Below are 17468 nucleotides of genomic sequence, written 5' to 3'. Positions count from 1 at the left end.
CCAAAGTGGTCAATGACACTCAACATTTTGAGTTTTTTTTTTTTTTAAATGACTTTACACATCATCGGTACCCCAAAAAAATATGGTGCCATTTTTTTCAAAATTAACAATAGGGGATCTTTGGCAAAGTGACACAAAACATGGCAGAGAATGAACCATGGCCAAACTGTATTACTTGCCGAAATTGTGCAAAATGTCTCCTATTTTTGTTATCACACTTTTCTGGCAATTGGAGTACGCACACCAGGCACTTACTTAACAGACATATCAAGAGACAAGATAACTGGATTTTTGGCTACACTATCCCTCAGTGACTTTGCCATCAGGACAACAGCGTACACTATAAATGATGAGTGAGCGTCCCTTGCAAGCCAATGTCCCCCTCTCTCTGGCTCCCGACTAGATGCCGTGACTGCAGTTTTGGCTGAGGCTCACCCCGTTGTCCTCCTGCAGAGTTGAGTTGCGCTGTTTCCCGCTGGGCTTCCTCACAAACAGCTTCTCGCAGGAGGCCTGGTCCTCGTTCAGCATGCTCTTGCCGGCGTTAATCACCCTGGTGCATAAGAGCCACAAGTTAGCAACAGAAACTGATTAACCAAAATGTTTGTTATTTTACCCAGCAAAGGGGAAAAAGTGGGACAGGATGTTGATACGTCCCGCAGGGAACTTGCGAAAGGGATTAATTACGAGCTTGTGCTTTTGGAGGATAATGGAGTCGAAGTGGAGCGTTGCTTGCTACTCTTGCAGTATCATTTGTACCCAGTGTGTGTTCGTCCAACAATGCAGAACGTGATTGCTGTAAAGAGCGATTTCAGTTCAAGATAGAGCAGATAAATGTCCTCTCATTCAATCAGGGCATTTGTCCATTCAGCGTTTTATTTAGTTGAATATAAATAGCACTAATGAGAATGAAAATCATCTTTATTTAGCAGTTATATTATATTACTATATATCATATTATACTGGAAACATGAGAAATTCATTTATCAGTTTCAACCTGATCAAGGAATATAGACATACAGGGGCAGTTAACATGAAGCAGTCCGATTCTTTTGACGAGAAAAGGGAAAACAAAAGGATGGAAAAGGGAAAGAATTAACAACTCCTGACTATGCTCCCCAAGTTGGGAGGGGGGAGGGATGCACAGTGTAGAATTAGGGATTGGACTCCTGAGTCACATACTGTAGATTCCTAAGATGAGAAAAGGCTGTAAAAGGGAAAAAAACTACTGTATGTTCCTATAGTTTGGGTCAAAGTGTGAAATTGGTAAAAAATAAGTCTTTTCTAATGCCATCAAGTTTATAAGCATTTACTGTAGGTGTGGAAATGCCAATTGGACTCATGAGATGCACTGATTCCTTAGATAAGAAAAGGGACAACAAATGAGAGAAAAAGGAAAAAAAACACCCAACTATTCTGCTATAGTTAGGGGTGCACACTGTGGAATAAGGAAAAATAGTCTTTTCTAATGCCGTCATGTTTGCTGTCTGTATTTGCTAATATCTCAAAACGCCACTGTGTGACAAAATTTAAATTCTCTTTGATAAATTCCAATGTGTAGACAGTAAAAGATTACAGATTAAACAAAAAGTAATAGAGTGATGAATGAGTCGGAGCACCTAGTAGATGATATGTTATAGTTATGGTATTACTTTAGTGATCCCAGAATGGGTAAATTCATTTTTCTGTACCAACCTATCCAACATGACCATTAAAAACAGTGACAGGGGGAGAACCCACTGTCCCAATTCCTTGGGTGGAAAAGGGAAAACAAGGTGGCAGATGAGGAGAAAAACAACTCCCACATTATGCTCCTAACCCTAAGTGTGGGGTACACAGTGTAGAGGAAAGGGAAGTGAAAAAGAACACCTCAGCACATAAGAAAAATGGCATTGGCAATGGTGTTTTCTTTGAAAATTGACATTTTAATGCAGTTCTCGCATTAGATCTTATTCATTAGCTTGCATCCAATTTTTACTTCAAAACATTTGCCCACTTCTGTTAATTTATGTATTGGTTTCACAGAGAGAGAGAGCGGATTAGAAATATTCGCTCATGTGAGTCAAACACATTGCGACAAGCAGGAGAGGAGACCTCTAAAAGACCCCCTAAAACGGGAAAACAAAAAGAAACTCAAACACAATCTCTGACCGCTAGCTTCTAAACTATTTTAGCTGATTACGATAATCAAAAAAGGCCTGATATGGGAGAGGCCCAAAAGGACAAATCCACCAAATCTGGATTATATATTTTCCCATTTAAAAAGGAAGAAAAAAAGCTTTTTTCCCCCCTTTTTTTTAATCAGTTGAAAGCAGAGGACTGGCACTGTGAGGATGGTGCACATTAGGACTAATGGTTAGGGAGACTTAAAGTCTCATGACAGTCATTTAAACTTTGCTGTCAAGGCCAAAGCTGGCTATGCTCTTTGGCACAAAACCAGCACTGACACACTCTTTTATATTACAACGTGCAATTCCATATATTTGCTTCTGACCTGGACAACAATTTTTGAGTTGAGTAAATTTACTCAAGCCTCCTATCGTTAACAGTCATACAGCGAAAGTGGAGGCTGTCGAAACATAATCACGTGTGAGTCATTCTTGTCACAAGAACCAGGTGTGCTTTTAATTCAACCCTTTTGTCAGTGGTGTAGGAAGATGAGTTTGAACAAAACATTGACTTCGACTACTGACCAAAGGTTCCGCCTGTGTGACGTTTTAAGTCAAACTGGAGAAAGTTGAGGTGTTCAGTGAAAATAAACATGCTTGTCTGAGATCGAACTTCCAATTTGTAGATGTTGCTATTTGCATTGTGCGTCAATTTCCTGCCTTTTCCCATCCAGTGTAAACACTTTCAATGCCAGAGCAGAATAAAAGTTGCAATGCAATTCCCTACAGCTATTGTCATGTGATCCTGTAAAACGATCACCTATTTAGTTCGCAAAGGTGGATATTTACAAACCTTTCATTTTTTGCCAATAACACCCCTTACATTTTTGTTTTTTGTGCTCTTTTTGTAACATTTTAAATCCCATAATATAGTAACCAAACACCTAGCTAGGAAAGCTAGGATAGTAATATTTGTTAGGAATCAAAATGAACAATTTTTTGACAATTTGATGTCATATTAATTATTTGGACAACAATCGGATACAGTATTTGACGATACTATAAAGTAATGCTGGAAGATATGGAAAAAAAACATTCTATCACTATATGGGAGATTTTATATCATAACAACAATAAACTATATCGTATATTGATGCTGGAATTCTCAGCATACCTGTAGTGGCCTTTAGTCCCAGATCCGATCACGTGACTGGAAATCAGGCTGATCAGGCCATTTTTCAGAGTATCGGAATCACGTGAAAGGGTTTTTAATTTAAAAAAATAAATTAAAAAAATAAAAACTTTTAAGGGCTAAAAAGTAACAAAATAATCCAGAAATACAATGGCATTGCCAAAACAAACAGAAATCGGTAGAGGAAGTATTTTGAAATTGGACTTTGTTCTGGAAAAAAATAATCTCAAAATCGGGTGATTCGGACTCAGGTGAAAAAATAGGAAATTGGAACATTTAATTAATTATTATTAATTAAAATAAAAACCTATTTGTTGCATTGTTTGGAACTTAGCGATGCTGAGTGGATGCCTACTATAAGTAATTTGGGGGTAACACAATTACTGACATTTCACAGATAGGCAATATTGACATTGTTGGTAATTTTGTTTCTTAAGTATTTCAGACATTTAAATCAAAGCTAGAGGTGCACCGATAATTATCGGGCCGATAATAGGAATTATGACGTTATCCCAATAACATTACATATTATCGGGCCTATTAATATTTTTGGCACGGTGTCGGATTGGGATGTGAGTGTTTGTTTCCACTCCTGTTTTGTCAGTACGCTAAGTTTTGTTACTGTTCTACAGGCCGTATTTTTCCTTCACTGAGTTATATCCCTCACTATGGCAATTAGCAAATGTTTGCATGTTACAGTGTAATGTTTACAAGTTCTTGAGAGGCCTTTTGGTTATTAATAAGCTTGCTGTTCTACAGTATAATTGCCAGGTTAAGAAAGTTGTTTCATGGACCAATACGACAAAGGTTTCCTCTGCTGTTGCACCAAATGTTTTATCTGCTGATAAAGCACAATACATGTTGGGTTTATGTTTGTTTTAGATCCGTGCTCATTGTTCAGGGGAACACATAGTCAATGATATTGACCGATTGTGATTGACTCAAATTATATTTATTTGAAAAAATTAATATGGGCACTTTTTTGAAGTCAAAACTGTTCTTGCCTTTGTTTCGTTCATTATAATAATGTTTATGTCATCATGAAAATTCTGGTTTGGTCAAAGGCAAATCTATGCTGAATCAAACACAAGTATTTTTGACCTACAGGTGTTCAAAAACTCAGGTGAATATACACTGAAAAATTATCGGTCATCATATCGGTATCGGCCCTGAGGAGCAGGAAGTTATCGATATCGGTTTCAAAAAATGGATATCGTGCACCCCTATTCAAAGCCATTCTAATGAAAAAAATGTCGTATACAAAAGGTGAGTTCAAAACATGAACATATCCCAGGATATACGTGCCGAACAAAACTGCTGAGATTTTGAGCATGTTGAGATCTACTATGCAAGGGAACATGGTCACACTTTTTGCCTGGGGTGTAATTAGTTTTGGTACCTGTAATAATTACATCTAAATTAATTAAAAATGATTAAAAGAAAGGTAGACTTTAGTCTATATTTTTTAGTCTTATGCGCATGCATAATGCCAAAAAGAAAAACTGTAAAACTGCCTCTCATTTATGACCACAAAAGCATCTTAATCTAAGTGCACTCACATGAGTGTATTGATGTCGACAGTGTCGGTGAATCAGTTAACATCGATTAAATCAGCTCGATGCCAAAACTCGCTACGGAAACACGAGGAGCAGCTGAACCATCTCGGTAATTAACCCATTCTCTACCATTGACGGAGGTACATATACGATCCCTTTTAACTAGGAGTGAATGACCAGTTTAAAAAAAAAAAAAAAGGTACACAGAGGGATGGAATGCTTGTAAATGTTATTGCACAGCAGGGAATGTTTTCAACAGCACATTCTGGACTAAACTGAAGACTGGATTACTGTAAGTGGAGTGCAGGTGTGGCAAACACATGCTGTTACAATTTAAAATGAAAATTAAACAAAATGATTAGAGCTCAGCAGATGCTGAGGATGGAAGATATGCAGTAGTGGCACTTGTGAAGATTTAAAAACGGTCAAATTACAAATGCATATAAATTAGTGTTGTCCTGATGGCATATTTTTGCACCGATTCGATCCGAGTCACCTCATTTTGAGAATCTGCTGATAGCACATCCGTATCCCATACTGGGGAAAAAAGTTTTTTTTTTTTTTTTTTTTTTTTGTTCAACAAAAGTTCCAAACATGCCACAGTACTGTACGGTTTACACCTTACAGTACTTCTGCTTCCGCATTTTCCAGGAGTGTTGGAGAGGATAAAACGTATATATTGTTGTTTCTTTTGGCAAAGACATTGTATTTCTGGATTATTTTGTTATTTTTTTAGCCCTTAAAATATATATACACTGCTGGCTAAAAGTATTGGCACCCCTGCAATTCTGTCAGCTAATGCTCAATATCTCCCAGAAATTGATTGCAATTACAAATGCTTTGGTAGTAATATCTTCATTTATTTTGCTGGGAATGAAAAAAACACAAAAGAGAGTTAAAAAAAAATTAAATCAGTATCATTTTACACAAAACTCCCAAAACGGGCCAGACAAAAGTATTGGCACCCTCATCCTAATACTTGGTAGCACAACCTTGAGACAAAATAACCGTAAACAACCACTTCTGGTAACCATCAATGAGTTTCTTACAATGCTCTGCTGGAATTTTAGACCATTCTTCTTTGGCCAACTGCTCCAGGTCTCTGAGATTTGAAGGGTGCCTTCTCCAAACTGCCACTCTCCACAAGTGTTCTATGGGATTCAGGTCTGGACTCATTGCTGGCCACTTTAGAAGTCTCCAGTGCTTTCTATCAAACCATTTTCTAGTGCATTTGAAGTGTGTTTTGGGTCACTGTCCTGCTGGAAGACGCATGACCTCTGAGGGAGACCCAGCTTTCTCACACTGGGCCCTACATTATGCTGTAAAATTTGTTGGTAGTTTTCAGACTCCATAATGCTATGCACACAGTCAAGCAGTCCAGTGCCAGAGGTAGCAAAGCAACCCCAAAACATCAGGGAACCTCCGCCATGTTTGACTGTGGGGACCGTGTTCTTGCTTGTGAAAGCCTCGTTTTTTTCCCTCTAAACCCTATGTTGATGCCTTTTCCCAAAAAGCTCTATTTTTGTCTCATCTGACCAGAGAACATTCTTTCAAAACGTTTTTGGTTTTCCCAGGTAAGTTTTGGCAAACTTCAACCTGGATTTTCGTATGTGTCTGGGCCAGAACTGGGGTCTTCCTCCGACGGATAGTACAGGTTGACACTGTTGTACCCTCGGACTACGGGACAGCCTGAACTTGTTTGGATGTTAGTCGAAGTTCTTTATCCACCACCCGCTCGAGCTTTCGTTGAAATTTCTTGTCAATTTTTCCTTTCTGTCCACATCTAAGAAGGTTAGCCACAGTGCCATGGCTTTACACTCATTGATGACACTGCACACTGTAGACACAGGAATATTCAGTTCTTTGGAGATGGACTTTTAGCCTTCATATTGTCCATGTTTCCTAACAATTTTGCTTCTCAAGTCCTCAGACAGTTCTTTGGTCTTCTGTCTTTTCTCCATGCTCAATGTGGTACACACAAGGACACAGGACAGAGGTTGAGTCAACTTTAATCCATTTTAACTGGCTGCAAGTGTGATTTAATTATTGCCACCACCTGTTATGTGCCACAGGTAAGTAACGGGTGCTGTTAATTACACAAATTAGAGAAGCATCACATGATTCATGATTTTTCAAAGGGTGCTAATACTTTTGTCAGCCTATTTTTGAGTTTTGTGTAAAATGATAATGATTTAATTTTTTTCCCCATTCCCTTTGTGGTTTTTTTCACTGCAAACAAAATAATGAAGATATTACTACCAAAGCATTTATTATTGCAATCATTTTCTGGGAGAATTTGAGCATTAGCTGACAGAATTGCAGGGGTACCAATACTTTTGGCCAGCAATGTATATAAATATATACAGTGCCTTGCAAAAGTATTCGGCCCCCTTGAATCTTGCAACCTTTCGCCACATTTCAGGCTTCAAACATAAAGATATGACATTTAATTTTTTTGTCAAGAATCAACAACAAGTGGGACACAATCGTGAAGTGGAACAACATTTATTGGATAATTTAAACTTTTTTAACAAATAAAAAACTGAAAAGTGGGGCGTGCAATATTATTCGGCCCCTTTACTTTCAGTGCAGCAAGCTCACTCCAGAAGTTCAGTGAGGATCTCTGAATGATCCAATGTTGTCCTAAATGACCGATGATGATAAATAGAATCCACCTGTGTGTAATCAAGTCTCCGTATAAATGCACCTGCTCTGTGATAGTCTCAGGGTTCTGTTTAAAGTGCAGAGAGCATTATGAAAACCAAGGAACACACCAGGCAGGTCCGAGATACTGTTGTGGAGAAGTTTAAAGCCGGATTTGGATACGAAAAGATTTCCCAAGCTTTAAACATCTCAAGGAGCACTGTGCAAGCCATCATATTGAAATGGAAGGAGCATCAGACCCATGCAAATCTACCACGACCCGGCCGTCCTTCCAAACTTTCTTCTCAAACGAGGAGAAAACTGATCAGAGATGCAGCCAAGAGGCCCATGATCACTCTGGATGAACTGCAGAGATCTACAGCTGAGGTGGGAGAGTCTGTCCATAGGATAACAATCAGTCATACACTGCACAAATCTGGCCTTTATGGAAGAGTGGCAAGAAGAAAGCCATTTCTCAAAGATATCCATAAAAAGTCTCGTTTAAAGTTTGCCACAAGCCACCTGGGAGACACACCAAACATGTGGAAGAAGGTGCTCTGGTCAGATGAAACCAAAATTGAACTTTCTGGCCACAATGCAAAACGATATGTTTGGCGTAAAAGCAACACAGCTCATCACCACCACACCATCCCCACTGTCAAATGTGGTGGTGGCAGCATCATGGTTTGGGTCTGCTTTTCTTCAGCAGGGACAGGGAAGATGGTTAAAATTGACGGGAAGATGGATGCAGCCAAATACAGGAACATTCTGGAAGAAAACCTGTTGGTATCTGCACAAGACCTGAGACTGGGACGGAGATTTATCTTCCAACAGGACAATGATCCAAAACATAAAGCCAAATCTACAACGGAATGGTTCAAAAATAAAGTCAAAGTCCAGACCTGAATCCAATCGAGAATCTGTGGAAAGAGCTGAAGACTGCTGTTCGCAAACACTCTCCATCCAACCTCACTGAGCTCGAGCTGTTTTGCAAGGAAGAATGGGCAAGAATGTCAGTCTCTCAATGTGCAAAACTGATAGAAACATACCCCAAGCGACTTGCAGCTGTAATTGGAGCAAAAGGTGGCGCTACAAAGTATTAACGCAAGGGGGCCGAATAATATTGCACGCCACACTTTTCAGTTTTTTATTTGTTAAAAAAGTTTAAATTATCCAATAAATTTTGTTCCACGTCACGATTGTGTCCAACTTGTTGTTGATTCTTGACAAAAAATTAAAATTTTATATCTTTATGTTTGAAGCCTGAAATGTGGCGAAAGGTTGCAAGGTTCAAGGGGGCCGAATACTTTTGCAAGGCACTGTATGTGTGTATATATATTAGAGCTGAAACGAATACTCGAGCAACTCGAGTAACTCGAGTTTAAAAACTGATCCGAGTAATTTTATTCACCTCGAGTAATCGTTTATTTTGACAGCTCTAAGCATCACGTTTTGCTAGGACTACTTTTAATGCGGGACAACGCGCTGTCACGTGCGGAGAGGAAGAAGGGGGGGGGGAAAAAAAAACTTACCGCAGCCGACAGCCGCCACAAACGACGCCGACGTTGCTAAATACTAGCCCGCACAATGCTACATTGGTAACAGATAGCATCTGGTGCGTCTCATAGAGATCACATGTATGTTGAACTAGATGCACAGTGAAAGACTAGGCCGCGTCTGGGCAGCGTTAGCAAACAGCCGCCATCTTAAAGCAGTAGAGCGCTAAGCGCTAATAAAGAGCGTTAAGCGCTAATATATAAGATTAACGTTACTGTCACTACTAGCTCACCTTACGTTAGCATTGCGGAGGGCTAGGTTTCAATTAATTAAGACCGCTTTCGATGCGTGGCTAACGTGTCTTTCATACAGGCTTTACACAACATAGCGTTGTGGAGTGATGAGGGTGTCAAATAAAAACTCAATAATGCTAACTATCAATTTTAGCTCAGTAGTCATTGCTGGATAAAACACCAAGTAGCACTAGTCCCTAATGTGCTCCAATACAGCCTGTATCATACATTTATTTTGAACAGTGCAAAAACTCAAAATCCTATCAGGACTTACAGTTTAGACTAACTTAAAACTTAACTAGAACTTAAAAATGACTTGACACAAATAGATATTTAATTGAAAAACGTGGGAAAAAATCCTAACTTTTAAGTGATGTGTGTTATCAAGCGTAAAGGCATTTTTAGGTGTGTTTATATATATATATTATATAATATATATATACTTTTAAAAAATAAGATTAAAGGTTTTTTGAGTGAAAGCAGTGAATTAGTCATTTTTTAAAATTCTAGTTACATCTGAGATACAATTGTTGGCTGTTTTTAACAATATACATCAAAAATAAAGACATTGATTGACTGAAAATGATAAAATGTCTTGTTTTCTCATGTATATTTATAATTGCTCTTCACCTAAAAATATATTTGTTTTATCCGATTACTCGATTAATCGATAGAATTTTCAGTCGATTACTCGATTACTAAAATATTCGATAGCTGCAGCCCTAATATATGTTTTTTTTTTAATTAAAAACTCGATCCTTTTCAACTGATTCCGATTCTCTGAAAGATGGTGTGATCGGCTCGTGATCGCATCAGGGGCATCCCTAAAATACATTCAATTTCTGTGTTAGTGGTACAAACATTTACTCACCCCTTTATTTCATTAGCTGCCATTAACAGCACTACAAGTTCAATCCGTTCTGACTGGGAAGGCCCACGAGTCGAAATGGATTGGACATCTCCTGCCGTCAATGGCAGTGAAATATGAGAATTCACAGCCAGTCTTCCCGGTTTAAATGAATTTGACTTTGAATTTGTCTATCGCCATGAATGGCAGGCATTTAGTTAAATACTGTACGATGGAAAAAATCTTTAGATTGTTATTATGAAATGATAAATTTGTTTTTATTCATTTAAATTTAGTTTTTATTAACATTTTATTCATCCACAAATGTACCAATAAATATAACAAAAACAATAATCATGAATAGTTTTAAAACATTAAAAATAATTGCTAATATTATAAATAATATATACTAATATTTTTTAAACTACATTAATATTTTTTTCACTAAAAAGTCATTTGCCGTCTAATGTTTTAAAAGGTCATAAGTGTCAACTTTTGAATAGCTGGCCACTATAGTGACCACTGTTAGCCTGGTACACCAGACTCAACGCAGTTCCAGCTATTGAGTCTGGCCACCATTCCCACGGAAACAATTTCCAGGGCGGAGCAAGCCACAGCAAACAGACAGCGGAGTGGACCAATCAGCGACGGGCAGACGTGACGTTAGTAAAATGGCGACCGCAGGACGATGGACTTGCGCGCGGAAGTAAACATACGAAGAGAGCGGAGTTTATTCGACATGGCTAGCGCGAGACAGACTGTTGTCAATGACTCGTGTCGATGTGTTTTTGGTCATTTAAAACTGATTTTACCGTGGATTGGAACATATTCTCGGCTCTGCCGTTCACCATCTGCGCTGCTGAAGAGACGACTTTCGACGCGCAAGAGTGACGTTGCTCGTGAAGAACACGTCACGCAAATAAACGAATCTGATTTGTCGATTGATTTTGTACCTGCTCGAAAAGGCCGTTAATGGGATGGTTTCCAGACTATACTATCAGTGTTTGAAAAATACAGGGAGAATAGTCTGGCAGAGCCAGGCTAGACCACTGTACCTGAAAGGGTTAATAGTAATGAGCTACCCCCAACTGTCTGGAATTACAGTGTCTGCAGTGTGTCAGCGACATTGAAGGAGTTAAATGACTTGAAACTTAACCATTTAAAAAATGATACAGATTTTTTGTTTGTTTTGTTTTGTTTTTACAATTGATATGTAAGGTCTTGGTCTCTTCCCGGATTGTCTTGGCCTTGCTCTTGTTGAGTTTTGGCCTTTAGCAAATCTTTGGCAAGGGCTCGGATTCGGTTTTTACCACAACACTACTCATCAACTGTAAAGTATTGTATTGAACAGGCCTTCACAACAGAACCTGGGATGAAAACCATGTCTTTAAGGTGGAAACTACACAGCATAACCTGATAGTAGAACTACATATCATCACAACTAAAGGGCATAGCTAAAGGAACCAAAGGATGAAACATACACAACAACCTGCCTAGTAGAATTTGACGGATAGAAACAACGCAACTGTAGATTTATACCCTACACAGAGAGTAGAGCCCCTGCAGCAGAACTGAAGACAGCAGCGCCTGCCATTTATGCGACACCGCTCTAACGCACGCAACCCCTTCGTTAAGCAATAAGCACGCATACGTGTGATTAAAAAGCGCCAGCCCGAATATGACATCAAGAACCCACAAATGAACGACACTCACTCGGCATATCCAGTGTGCCAGGGGAGTCTGCTTCCCCGTTTGAGCGTGAGCACCGGCCGCGAGGCGTGCTCGGTGGAGTACTGCAGAAGCTCCGGGGTGAGCTCCAGGAAGTCCGGGCGGCCGTAGGGGAAGCGCGGCGGCAGGCCGTCGGCTCCTCCCGGCTGCGAGCCGCCGCCGCCTCCGCCGTGATGATTGGGATGGTGGTGGTGGTGATGGTGGCCGTGGGGCATCATCCCTCCCACCAGCGAGGACATGGCGCTTTTCACTTTGCTGATCATCGTCGGCATCGACTCGCGCTGCGCAAAAACAATTAAAAATGTAAAATAAAATTGACAAAGACAGATATTTCAAAACATTGACGCAGAAGTGGCCAACGGAAGACGCGATCGGTGACGAGGAGCATTTCAGGAAGCGATCTTGCGCTTTTTTTTTTTTTTTTTTTTTTTTGTGGCTTCCTCCGAGAGTCGGAGCACCCATGTGACGACCAGGCGGTGTTTGTCTCATTCGAAGCCAATAAAAATGCACTTGCTGACGATAATCCTGCAGCAGCTTGCACAAGGCTGACACTATGAAGGAATAAAAACAAAAAGAAACTAATGTCAAATTGTATACAGAATATTGTTATTTTTGTATGTTTACTACTAAAATTTTGCTCCAGTCATTGCTGCTTTTACCATTTGTTGCCATTGACGGCCATAGACGTCCAATTCTTTTGAACTGGGAAAGGCTGAAAGTGAATGATGGCTGGCAACCTGTCCCAGTCCAAAAATATTAGACGTCTATCGCCGTCATTGCATATCAAACATGGGCATTCCCATCCAGCCTTTCCTATTAAAATGGATTGGACGACTGTTATCATCTATGGCTGCTAAATTACGCAACATTGATCATGCTGTGAAAGTAAGAGTGTAGTTATTTTGAAGCAATGTGTCAGCAGTCACAAGACAATAAAAAAAATCGTCATAATATTGTGAAATTTTTTAACACAAGAATAAACTTGCGCTTTCATAAGGTGCCCACTAGATGGTGGCCTAGAACTACAAAGTAGAATTTGTAGCATGTGTTGCATTGGCGTAGCAGTATACTGTTACTTACAAATTATATTGTATACTTGAATTGTATTTTTTCCCTCATGCACCCATTGTTTTACCTTTTCCATCTAAGCAATCAGGGCGCTAAAGCGAAAGATGGTTTACCCCTCATCCAACTCTTATTTTCCCTTTACCAGCAAAGACAGATGTCAAACTGGTGGGTTGTAGGCTAAAACTACCCTGAAAGAGTCGAATCGGGGCTGCGGAGGTTGTTCTGCCGACCAGTCATGCAGGTTGATTGAAAATTAACTCTCAATTCTTAAGTACTTGTAATTTATTTCTGAACTATAATTCTTACAAGAATGGACATGAAAAGAAAGTGTATTGCATTGAGTTTAATTTAGGGCTGCAGCTATTGAATGTTTTAGAAATCGAGTATTGTACTAAAAATTCCATCGATTAATCGGATAAAACTTTTTTTTAAAGACAAGGGTTTTTTTTTGTCTTTTTTAGGTAAATAGCAATTATACATGAGAAAACAAGATACTCCTATTTTAGACAACAGCCAACAATAGCGTACCGCACGGTTAAACTCGTGTTTGTCCCTCACGCTAGATGCACGTAAATGGTTTACGAACGAGATGTTTACTGAGCTAAACTTACCAATTCTGTCCGAAAATGATGTCGCCGGTGCCAAAATCACTGGTAAGGATGAAAAAATGGGAAAAAGTGCCGACCTGATCAAGAGGTAGCTTTTTAATCGATACCTTTTTTCTTGTGTTCATTGCCTTACACCACTGACAATGACATTCTCCTGTTTCAACAAGCTATCCTTTACCACCATATGCCCTGTCTTTCTTATATTTTATATCCTCTGGTTGTCTTACGTCTCTCTATGACCATTCTTGGGGGTAATTTGTATTGCTATTTTTGTGTGGCGATCACAAATGCTACTCGGTGACAGCCAACGAACACTTTTAATGTTTTCATTAATAACAAATCTTATTTCTATTAATTTACTTACACTTCCCCCTTACTGAGGTTGTTTCTTTACAACAGAAAAGGTAACGTTGTTAAATCTAGAGCCTACCTGTAGGCATGAACAGGCTTACTACAAAAAGACCAAGGCCAAATAAGGCTAAATTATTTAAATATCCATTTATATGTAATATATATTTTTAATGGCCTATATGACTGTTGTGATCCACAAATTTTTTTTTTTTTTTCAGGTCATTCATTGTCAGACAGAAGCAGCACGGCAAAATGCCACGCTAAAAAAATAAGTGAAATATCAAAATGGGTTGCCTCTTCGTGGCATGCATTGGATCAGGATTGTCATCTGTCGGACCATGGCACCTAGCAAAATGTTTACTGGATATGAAGGTATATGGCTTCACCTAGCTGGCGCTAAACTGGTCTTTTGGAAGTCAGCATAAGTTAATCCATTCTTCAAAATTTTTCCCTCTGAGTTTTTGGCCTCGGGAAACGTATGAAGAAAACATCCTTCATATGTGGACGGTCGTAATGTCTAGAATCGTTTCTACAAGTTCCATAGCGGCAGTGTTTACTCGGCATGTTCTTTTTCGAAAGATTACCAGCAGAAAACAAGCAGCATTTGCATGGGTTGTATGCGAGCGCGCTTCTTTGTTGACCCCCTTCCGGTTTACGATGGTGATGTCACGCAGCATAGTGGTCTAAAAATAGCATTCGTGCGATACGCTATTGCATCTCAGATGTGACTAGAAAAAACCCCCCAACAAATTCACTGCTTTCATACCAAAAACTTAAGATCTTATTTTAAAAAACCTTATTTCTTACCTAAAAATTTGGGGGGTTTGCAGTGTTCCAAATAAATGTATGGTACCTGTTGTATTGGAGCACATTAGGCACCAGTGCTACTTGGTGTTTATTTCCATCAATGAATACTGAGCTAAAATTGACAGTTAGCTTTAGTATGTTTTTGTTTAACACCTTCATCGCCCTACAGCACTGTGTTTTTACAGATTAAATAAAGCCTGTATGTATGAAAGACACGTTAGCCACGCATCGACAGTAGTCATAATTAATAAAAACTTAGCCCTCTGCACGGTTAATGTTATGTTAGCAAGGTACAGTAACGTTAATCTTATTTATTAGCACTACGTTAACTTAATTTTACCTTGTCCCGAGTATCGCTCGTCCGCTCTCGGAGTAAACGGGGTGCCTTCGGTGGAGCTACAACGTTATGCAAGCACTGTCTTACAGTAAATACATGAAACAGTGTTCGCATTGGTCTCCAGCTCAAAATACTTCCACACTTTTGACATTTCCTGCTTTTTCTTGGTGCCTTTCTCATCACTTTCGTCGGCTTCTTTGTCGTCACCGCTATATTCATGCATAGTTGAAATCAAATACTGTATATCCGCCAGCTCTGTCTTCTTCCAGTACCCACGTGATGTCAGCGCGTTGTGCCCCATTAAAAGTAGTCTGGGCAAAACGTCATGCTTAGAGCTGGCAAAATTAAACGATTCCTCGAGGCAGAGAAAATTCCTCGATCAATTTTTAAAATCGAGTTATTCGAATTGTTCGAGTAATTGTTTCAGTTTTAGTCTAATTTAAAATTTTATATGAGCGCCAGCATTGCCCACCGGTTTCTCAAGTTGCCTGTGAACCACACTGTATAAAACTACTGATAGGCTATCTTTATATTGAAAGTGTAAATGAAAACGCTTATTATATTCTGTGTCAATGTCACAGTTGCCATTTTCAACATAGTTGAGATTGTCATCCATCGCCGTCAATAGTACTGAAACGCAATCACTCACTGCCATCCCTTCCATTTTAACACCCGTCCACTTGTTTTCTGCGTCATATTCTTGAGCTTTTCTTTTGTCAGTCTCCAGGCTTGACCTCAACCTGAAACGACACGGCTGCCTTTGTTTGAACTTGCCTTTGATTACAGCTCTCAGCCAAAATGGCCGCTCCTTGATGAAAACCCATTAACGACTCTTGCGGGACGGAGGTCGGCAAAAGATATAAAGCCTTGATGTAGCGGCCTCTAGCCGAGCGTCTGCGGCGGAGGAAGAATAACTGTCCCGGTGGCTGCCGACCTGTTGGACTAACGGGGGGCATTAAGCGCCGCTTCCTCTGCATTATTGATGGCTCGCTCCATTCCTGAGGCCATTATGCTTCCTATTTTCCCTCTCACTGTTGCCCGCCTGCCGTCCCGCGTGTCTTCAGACACACTTTGGCAACAATGAAAGGCAAGCAGGGGTTCAGGGAAAGTGTTTGAACAGTTCCCTGCGGCGTGCTGTTGCTTTAAGCGGAATAGTCGTAGTCGATGTTCAGACACATTGTAGTCCAACAAAAAAATGAATGAAAACTGTCACTGATTAGAAATTTATTTATTCTTCTACTTTTATTCTTCATTAAACTCAGTCATCCAAGAATTTCTTTCTTGTTGTGGAGGGGGGGCTGGGTAGTCCTGCCCTTGTTGCTGGCATCAACTGCTCAAATGTCTTAGAGCCGTGTATATTGCCGTCAATATCAGCCAATATGTTAAGAGTCATTGTTGGTCTGTTGTGGGTGTGAACACAGAAAAACACCATTAGTCGCCAATCAATTGGGCTCCTCTCGTTCCTTTTGAATACAGCACACTCACATCTCACATGGAGACATTTAAAAATAATCACTTTAATGTCTTTTCTTTGCACCAAAATGCCACAAGACTGCAACAAAGCATTTACAGTTAAACATGTTAATACTCCACCAATTAACTGGGTTCCTCTCATTCCCTTTTAAAAGTGACCTCACTCACGTCACCTAGAGACAGAAATGCTCACTTTAATATAGTTTCTTGGAACCAACATACCACAACGTGGCGACAAAGCAGTTACGCAACGAGGGTTATGCTTCCAATCAACGGGGCTTCTCTCATTCCCTTTAAATAGAGCATGCTCACATCTCACATGGACCATTAATAAAAAAAATTTTTGCACCAATATGCTGCAAGATGGCAACAAAGTATTTATAAGTGACTAAGAAAGCCCTGAACTTTCAAATAAAAGGGGTTGTCTGACCAAAACGTCTTTTTTCCATTCCGACACCAAAGTGACTGCAGCTACCTCATGACTCACCTTGGCTGCCACATCCAACGTTGGAGCTCTCAAAACAGAAAAGCCAGCGCCGGCGGGTTCTGCTATCTGCGCCCGCGCAGCTTGAGACTCCTCACCTCAAGGCCGACCTCATCCTGTCACATGATTTAATGAGCGGCGCCCGTGTCACAAACTAGGGTGTCAGGCGGATGACGAGGCGGGTCGGCACAATGCGCCAAAGATTAATGAGGTCATCTCTTCGCTCTGTGGGCGAGTGACAGAGAGGAAGGAGGGAAATATGATGTCTTTGCCGGTCATATAATGACAGACATAAATAGAATTAAAAGAGCAGCTTCCCTATTCACAGGCAGTTATTGAGGTGTGGAGATTTAGAACAGCGGACTGGCCTTGTACGTGTATATCAGCTGAGAGAATCACAGATCAACTGGGCAGTGCTAATGGCCTGACATTCTTTGGTGTTCACTTTTACAGGATTTGTGTATTTGTCCCCGTGTGTT

The 17468-nt window shown here is 39.9% G+C and overlaps 1 protein-coding gene across 1 annotated transcript in view; it reads right to left on the bottom strand.

The window, feature by feature from the left end:
• The window catches only part of ppm1j (protein phosphatase, Mg2+/Mn2+ dependent, 1J), a 32075-nt gene extending 16263 nt beyond the window's left edge, over positions 1–15812 (bottom strand). Inside the window, exons 1-3 of the mRNA XM_057846960.1 lie at positions 15682–15812; positions 11847–12142; positions 436–550 (exon numbers count right to left, since the gene is read on the bottom strand). Of these exons, the coding sequence (XP_057702943.1) occupies positions 436–550; positions 11847–12142; positions 15682–15696 (426 nt within the window). The 5' untranslated portion in view covers positions 15697–15812. The remainder of the gene's footprint in view (positions 1–435; positions 551–11846; positions 12143–15681) is intronic.
• Between the last annotated feature and the right edge of the window lie 1656 nt (positions 15813–17468).

Source organism: Corythoichthys intestinalis, chromosome 9 (genome assembly GCF_030265065.1).
Source record: "Corythoichthys intestinalis isolate RoL2023-P3 chromosome 9, ASM3026506v1, whole genome shotgun sequence".
NCBI lineage: Eukaryota > Metazoa > Chordata > Actinopteri > Syngnathiformes > Syngnathidae > Corythoichthys > Corythoichthys intestinalis.
This window is presented reverse-complemented; position numbering and strand designations above follow the sequence as displayed.